Genomic DNA, 8,720 nt, shown 5'->3' with positions numbered 1-8,720 from the left:
AGATAATCAAAAAGATAAATCACATTTATCTGGTGTGATTTATTTTTGATAAATCCATGTTGCCTGTTATCTACCTGGTTTTTTTCCTATTTACAAGTAGTTTGTTTGTTCTCATATTTTTGTGAAGTTGAACTTCCTGTACCTCTTAGTCTTGTTTCTTCTCCCACACACCCCATATTAAAAATAAGCATATGTTGTTCATGTTTTCCCCGTCCTTCAGAGCCTGTTCCCTGTTTCTCTCTCTGTTCTCTCTTCTAAGTGTTTCTCACTTAAAGACAGCAGATGGTGGCTGGAGGATGGATTCAGTTAGGTTTTTATCCTAGGACTAAATTTTGTCAGGCCCATCCAATTCAAAAAGAATTAACAAAAATATTTAAGACAGAATTCTCTTTTTCCATGCACTTAATATAACTGTGGAACATAATCTGATCAGTGGCTGAACTCCACCTTTTGGGATAGTGAGAAATATAATTGACAGACTGAAGGCATGAAAAAATCAAAATATATTATGTATAAAGTTGTCTACATTTCTACCTTACTTAAATGAATGTTCAGTGTCTTTGTGAACCTCGCTTGCTCTCGACTTCATACAAAGCTGCTCAGTTGTATTGGCAACCTTCGCTGTTTGCCAAAACTGAGTATAGTTAAGGCACATTCATCTGTCTCATCGTTTGTTTGTCTTCTAAAAATCAGAAGATAGTAGGGGTTGCTAAATGCGGTCATCTGATGGAGGTTCCATGTGCCTAGGTCCAGCCAGTAGTGAGGCTGAGCATATGTAGGCATGCACACACATGCACGCACATATAATACATACATGCAGATACACAAGGCTGGCTTATAAAGCCAACAGAGAAAATACAGCACTCAAACACAAGCAGCACCAATGGCCTCATCCTGTTCCCCTCTCTGGCTGACCAGGATGAAAGCCTATTGTTAGAAAATGTGGATGTACACACACAATATGGATCCCACTAGTAGCTGGCTTTAGACAAGTCTATCCAGTAGCTGCCCCTGGATCCTAGGTCTCTCAAGTGCTCTCCCTGCACATGCTAACCCTGGATGCCCACAGACCCACTCCAGTTTCTGGTAATCAGACCTACACACACCCACACCCACACATATGCACATGAATACTATACTTCCACCAGTAACTGGCCTTAGACATTCAGCCTAGCTAGTAACTGGTCCTCAAACCCCCTAGCTTTCCAGTTACTTCACACACCCATATGCACACTAACACCCACACATATGCACATCCCCCAGTAAGTGGGCTTAGACATGCAGTCTACCAAATTACTAGCCCTTGGATCCCCTGATCTCCCCCAGTTGCTGGTGTCTGGGCATGTAAGCCCCCGAGTCCCACCCCAGTTGGTGGTACTTAGAGCTCTAGCCACTCCAGTCTCTCCAGCTGCTGGCACCACAAATGCACAGACCTCTCTGACCCATGGTCCAGCTCTGGCTGCTGGCATTTAGACCCCCATACACACACATACACACAGAATGGAGACCCCCCCCTTACTCAGGAAAACAGTTAGAAATGGAGTTTCATAAGACAGAACAGATGCCACTGATCAGATGCAGAGCATGGCCAAACATGCATACTGGCCAGCAGCCTGTTTACATGCCACCAACCCCTTTTATCCCCTTATCATTCTATTTTCTCATGTTTGTTCCTCCCCAAATGACAACAATCTCTCCTTCTTTGTGCTTTTGTTTCCTCCCCTAAGTAGCCCATAGTAAGTTTTCTATGATCCCAAGATGCTCTTCCCCTTTTTCACAATAAGTCTCATACCTATGTGGGAAACAACACCCCTCAGTCAGTAAGGTGGGTTACACCCTCTTAAGGGTTTCAAACACAGACAATGGGCTGAGCACACTACTGTGATAGCTCTGGGAAGCGCCAGATCAGGGCACGCTTGTGGGATGGAAAGGACAGATCTACTAAATTTGCAGTGTGTCAAATAACACCTGAGGCAGTAAAACAGAGTTGCGTTATTTAGGGATATTGAATAATTGCCTTTATTAGAACTGTTTAAAGCTAGATCAGCAACCTGTTTTCTGGGAACAGTAAGCTTGATCCTTGGATATGTGTACAGGTAGCAGGAGGCAGGATGAGACAAGCATTTCTCAGGTCTTTCACAGCCACACATATCTATGGTTCTAATTTCTGGAGAAGACAACGGACAGCCCACGTTGCCAGTGGTACAACTATGTCTACGTAATATGTACAAGATGGGCATTTATCCCAGTATTCTTCCCTTCATGTTTTCAGACTGGAGTACTAATGTGTCAGGAAACAGGACATCTGAGGCTGACAGAGATTCATCCCTTGCTCTTGAAGATACAGGCTATGATGACATTGAAGAGCTGGGACACTGACAGAGAGTGCTGAGCTGTACTGACCACTTTTGGAAATACACCTCTGTTCATAAAATGCTAATCGGGTACCAGTAGAATCAGAACAAACTGCACTTAGGATTAGTTTACCTAAGTTTGGTTTATTTGCAGAGAAGTGATTACATACTTAGAAGAAATACAAGCATGACTGTTAAGAAAAACTTTCTAATTTCCCTTATCATTTCTTGTTGCCAACACTGCCTGGACAGGTTTTGCTTTTTATTTCTAAATATTTTCATTGTAATTTTTTTTCTACTGAGTTAATTTTTCAGCTTATTATATTTTCTTATTACAAGCTGTTTAAAGCTTTTCTCAAATTTATGCTTCTCCTCACAGATACATGGGGCAGCTTCCTGGAGATTATTAGAAATGGAGACTGAACTGCAAGAAAATCATAAAAGTTCTGTTCTGTCTTTTGGATATTCTTGCTTGTCACACAGAATGTGAGGACTAGAATTAATTTTCTAGATAGTACTTTGTGAGACAAGAAACTCAGCAAGAGGTTATTTTTATCGTCACTTTAGATACAGGTCTGTCACCTGAATTATGTACAAGTGAATCACGCATTTGATTGGAGGGAAAAGTTTCTCTTCTCTTTTCTTCTTCTATACCATCATGACTTATTGTCTCCCAAAATCATATCGATGATACAGTAAGAGGAAGTTTAATTTCTTTCCACAAATGGCAAGTGGTGGTCATACCTATAGGTGTCTGTCATGTCATTTCTTATAATCATATGAAGGCAAACTGAAAAGGTCCACATGTTGATGGAACAGAAGATGAAGTCTTGTTGTCTTGGCTCCTAATGAAATTTCTTTCAGGTCCTGAAAGATAAATCCTCCTTTGCATTCTGTCATCTCTCTTGGCCTCCATTTATCCCTCAAAACCTGAGCCCCACCCTTCTAGTAGGCACTCCCCCTCTCCCCGAGACAGCTGCTAATTTATTGAAGAACCTTATTCAGATCAACTAATTTGCCTAGAGCATGCCAGTGTAATGATGTGTCTAGAAGAAATACCTGTGAGAGTCACCACGCTCTAGATGAGACTCTCATTTGTACATAGAAACAACAGTTTTTCTAGTCATCATGATATATAAAGAAATATGAGTTCGTCCCAGACAGCTGAGAAGACACACAGACAAGCAAATCCTTTCCCAAACAATCTCACTAACCTCATTCGCCCAACATCACGACATCCTACAACCCTATGCCAAGGACTGAGGCAGGGAGTGGTTGCACTGAGATGAACCAAATACTTCTTTGTATTCAGTGAGTATCCTGGCAAATCTGTGCTTCCCTGGATGTCTCCCTCTCAGCACTGAATGGAGCTTCCCGTGGAATATTGTGAGAGCACAGGAGTGCTCTTACTGCTATGATTCTGTGATGCATAGGATGTTTCTCTCTGTGTAACTTTATCCTTGAGCTAGACAGGAAGTAGTGAAGAAGAAATTCAAAAGGAATGAGAAGTCTGGCAAAGACAAGGCACTTGTTAAAAGAGGGAAAGCAGCCACCTTGACATCTAGCTCCTGGCAGAGTGGTTTACTTCCTTGGTTAAACCTAGGATCACAGGAGGACATAAAGCCATTGCAGCAGCCAAGCCTTTGAGAAAGGAATTCTTGCTGATTGCTTCTCCAGCAGCATCAGCAAGACCTGACAGGCATGCTGCAGACATGCTGTGAGACACAGAAGGAGGGAAACACATACATCCATGTAATTTAACGGCATCATGCTATCTGCTTTTCCTGGCTCACTAGCAGAAAAACTAGGAAAGCAGAAATAGTTGGTGTTTGCAAGGAATAGGAAAAGGCAGCAGAAACTGACCGGGGCAACCAATTCTATCCTAGAAATAGGCGTAGCAGACTATTTATCCCCATCGGAATTATCTACACAGGACTTCCCCTCTCTGGGTGGACCAGGTGACGAGGAAGGAGGATTCCCCTGGCCCTCAGAAATGGCAACACTGATGTCATCGGCATGATCCAGTTGAGCAGAGTACTCCCAGGTGATAGTATGTAAGGGCATATAATCCTCAATGTGGTAAGTGGACAAATCTTGGAATGCCCCCACAGTGTTAAAATTTGTAACCAAACTTCTATAGTACTATGAGTCCACCTGAATGGGACCTGCCCGAGGAAATTTTTAAGATAATGGGAGTAATTGCATTGAAATCATATTAATGGAACACAAGAATAATAAGAGGGGTAAAGTGGCTTAACTGTGGGATCTATCAGGCAAAATTTCTTCTCTGAGGGACAAAACCAGATGCTTACAGAAGTATGTATAAGACCTCCTATAAGTAACAGATCACTTCAAATTATGAGATCAGAAACAATATTGGCTAATGAGCAGGATGAAAACTAAAAGAATCAGGCTAAGGCTGAGCTCATTACAAATCCACCTTTAAAATTTGTGAAAAAAACAAAAGCAAAATAAACAGTTGCAAAGGTATAGCCTCAATTTTCAGAGAGGTTTAAACCTCATGCTGTCTGGATAGCAGAACTCTTGAGTATTGCACACAAATTTCAACCTCACCTAGTTTTACTCGGTTCGATCCCTCTAATCCTCCCATACCTATTTTTCTGTATACTGCCTTGAATCCTTTCTCTGAACCAACACTGCTCAAAAAATAATGTAAATAAGGTACATAGTGGAAATACACATTTCCTGTTATTAGATAAACACCTAGATATCCTGCTAGGAATCAAGAAGTGGCTGGACAGCACAACCCAGGGTCAGCCAGTATTATTTTAGCAGCACAAAGTCCTGTGTTTCTGAGGATGCTTGGGTAAAGATCCTGACCCAAGGGAAAATACACAATTTCTAAAGTGCTTGGACCCATCTAGGCAACCTTAAAGAATTTGCCCTTGACAAAAAAAAAATAACATGGACACACAGGATGGGTCAGGTTACGGTTTATATGTCACACTGGTGGCATCCCACCTATCAATACCCCCCCATTCCCGATAATTTAAGTGCTAAAAATAACAGCATTTAAAAGAGGTCACTGTGGGGGAAGAGGGTTGAAATAGCATTCAGAGACCAGCACCACCCCACCCTAGAGTACCAAAGTTCATTCACCAGAGCAGAAGGATTATGTTTTACTTTGTATTGAATTTACTTTAAATTAACTACTGAACCACCACAGACTGAGATGAGATACTGGAGTGGGAGACTGAAGGATGGAGATGCTGGGGTTAATCAGTTGGAAATGAGGCATGCCCGTCTGATAGATCTTTATGGTCTTATGCATACAGAGTCACAAACATAACTGAGAAATGATGAGAGACAGTAAGACTAAAAATCCTCAACAACCACTTGATGGGCCATCAAGAACCTACAGGAATAGCTTTGAAGAGTTGATTTGGACTTTGTAACCGGTAAGAAGGGGGAAACAAAAGAACATGAATATTATAGATATTTTATACCATATCTGGGCAGGGTAAGCAAAACAGGGAAAGAGTCAAAGGTAGGGAAACAGGGGAACCAGGGAGGAACAAAATGTGGGGAACAGAGGGGAAGAATAAGAGAGTCCATTTGTGTATAAGCAGCTGCTGGTCAGAACACTTGTCTGAAGGAGCCCTGTGCCTGATCACAGGCCATCCTACCTTACTAGTATTTATTAAATATCCTTCTGTTTAATTTCACCCCCTACCCCATGCAAGACTGTTCAAAGGCATAGGTGAAAGCAACTAGAAAGACCAGACTAACTGAATCAAATGTCAGCAACTCAAGTTAGATCACGGGTGATAGTGGCCTGTGTATTTGTGGTGCCAGCAGCTGGAGCGACCATGGGTCATAGGCCACATGTACCTGGGATGCCAGCTACTTGAAGGACCTGTCCATTTATATTTTCCCCTACCCTGATGTGCATGGGTGCGTAAGTGTAATTTGCTAGAAATCCTCTGGTAGGGATGAGGGAAATCTGGTGGCTTGTCAGAAGCAAGGCTGCCACAGCTCCATGACCAGTACAACCAGTAGCAAGACTGAGAATGTATCCCCAGTAGACACAAACAAGAACATACATATACAACACAAATCAACACAGTCAGACACACTCAGCATTCACACAAACACAAACAGAACCAACGAACCAACAGCCTCATTCTATCCTTGCTCTGGCTGATGATCCACTAGGTACCACGTGGATTCCCCCCCGAAGCTAGGATAAGACACTCAGTCTACGGAGTAGATGGCTGCTGGATCCTAGCCTCTCCAGTTGCTGGCACTTGGTCATAGAAGCCCAAGGCCACAGCCTCACTCTGGTTGCTGTTACAGGCCTCCTAACTCACTCACACAGAAGCATGGCCACACAAGTATACTGACCACCAAATTGTTTACATGCAAGTGGCCCTTTTATCCCCTTACCCTCTATTTTCCCACACTTGTTCCTCCTCCAGTCACCTAAACCCTTCCCTTTTCCTACCTTTGCTTCCTCCCCAAGAAGACTCCACAAGAAGGCCTGTGCAATCCCACCTCAGAAGATGCCAAAAGCTGGGTGATAAAGTGTAAAGTCAAGGAGGACAACTAATTGGGAAGTTTATGCATGTTGATAAGATCTAAAACTAAGTGTCCTTTAGGTCAACTATCCTCATTATAGTATTAAAAATCACATCCATATGCCAGAAAACCCCATACTCAAATAAGCCACTTACTCTCTGAGCATGTGCGGTAATTTTAAAGGGAGCTGTACCTTTAAGATGAAATGAGAAAGAAACTAACCAATGATTAGCTGGGATTCATGAATATTAGCTGTTACTGACACATTTAATTGTATAAATACATTGTAGTTTGTTGGTGCGGTGTGCTAGCTTTGTGGAGTTACCATCTAGCAACCATCTTTGTGTAAAAATGAAATTAATAAAATACCTCCACCCTGTATGTAGTTTGGCGTTTTGCACACCAGGCAAACGAATCTGCTTTTTCAGTAAAACAACAGGACCACACTACCTATACTTACATTTGTTTGAGTTCTGGAAGTGTTATATCTGAGTGTTGTTAAAGGCAGCGCTCTTCCTGTTGCATTCTGTGTAACTGGCCGTGTTAGCGTCCCCTCTGTGTGTGTGCGTGTGTGTGCGCGCACATGTATGCGTGGCTTGGATAATCTTAGAGACCTGAGTCAAACTCCTTTAACAGAAAGAGGAACAACTTATGCTCCACTCAAAGTAGCCAGTCTGACTCTCTCAGCCAATCCCTCTCTCTCTGTTTATATACATACATATAGCATGTAATATAAGCAGTAATTCTGAGCCAGCTTGGTTTCTCCAAGGGAAAAGTGAAACTCTTGATTGTCCATAGTATCAGTGAATGAAGTATTTAACAGCAAGTCAAGTGGATGAAATTCTCTGAAGTACTGAAAATCATTTAGAAAATATGTATAGCTGTTAATGTTAGCCCATGCTTACCATGTCATTTCACAACATGTGAAACAGCACATTTCCTTTCCAAGGGTAGAAATATAATGATCAATCAACATGGTTTCATAGATTAAACATGCTAAATATAAAGACAAACAGTTCTACTATAATGAACATCTTATTTAAATAAAACAAGTTTGTAAGCAACCACAGTTAGACACATTCATGTTTTAACTTCTGAAGAGGAATGGGCCTGCTTTCAGAGCTTTTGAGTGCTTGGAAGCCTATAAAACCCAGTGGGAGATGTCTATCCAAGAGCTGAATTTAGCCCAGCATGTTCAGTGTTGTTCATTCATATAAGGGACAAAGGAAAGACCAAAAGCTGAGACTGTTGATATACATCAGTTACTTCAAAGAGCAAATACTCAATGGTAGAAGAAGGTGGTAAGCAAATATACTGCATTTCCAGATCAGGCAGCATGAAAGATGAAATCCACTTCACTATGGCCTGATTGTCTCTGAACATGAGGAGTGACCTGAGGAAAGAGATGATGGGATTAGCAGAGGCTGTATGGTTTTGGAAGAGTTGACTTTGTGCTGTTACTCATGTACATCAGCCACGTTTAAAACAGTGAAATGAACTCACTGAATATATTAAGGGGATGGGAAGTAGCAAGATAATATTTTGCCACCACGTGCTATATGCTTCAATGTGATATTGAAATATACTTGACAAGATTTTTAAGTATCATTAAAGGAGACAGAAAGAGACTTGCAGATTATTTGACTGGTGTGTCTAACATAATACAAAGAAAAGGATAATACAAAAAAGGAAGGACAGTAATTGTTTCTGTGCTTTAATTGTAACATATGAATAATCTTAAAATGCCAGTGTACTTAGAAAAAATGGTTCATGAGTATGAATTTCCCAGCTAGTAAGAACTTCAATTTGTTACACCAACTGATTAGC

The 8,720-nt window shown here is 41.4% G+C and overlaps 2 protein-coding genes across 34 annotated transcripts in view; one reads left to right on the top strand and one right to left on the bottom strand.

The window, feature by feature from the left end:
* Window positions 1-8,720, top strand: part of LOC142064168 (ephrin type-B receptor 5) — a 315,634-nt gene that overhangs the window by 267,428 nt on the left and 39,486 nt on the right. The gene's annotated exons all lie outside the window — the stretch shown is intronic.
* The window catches only part of LOC142064237 (rap1 GTPase-activating protein 1-like), a 94,750-nt gene continuing 88,516 nt past the window's right edge, over window positions 2,487-8,720 (bottom strand). For all 33 annotated transcript variants that reach the window (XM_075109010.1, XM_075108915.1, XM_075108963.1 and 30 more), the window contains one exon: window positions 2,487-3,221. In XM_075109010.1, coding sequence (XP_074965111.1) covers window positions 3,117-3,221 — 105 coding nt within the window. In that variant the 3' untranslated portion in view covers window positions 2,487-3,116. The remainder of the gene's footprint in view (window positions 3,222-8,720) is intronic.

This window comes from Phalacrocorax aristotelis, chromosome 1, assembly GCF_949628215.1.
Source record: "Phalacrocorax aristotelis chromosome 1, bGulAri2.1, whole genome shotgun sequence".
In the NCBI taxonomy this organism is placed as follows: Eukaryota; Metazoa; Chordata; class Aves; order Suliformes; family Phalacrocoracidae; genus Phalacrocorax; species Phalacrocorax aristotelis.
The sequence above is the reverse complement of the archived record's forward strand: the minus strand, read 5'-3'. Positions and strand labels throughout refer to the sequence as shown.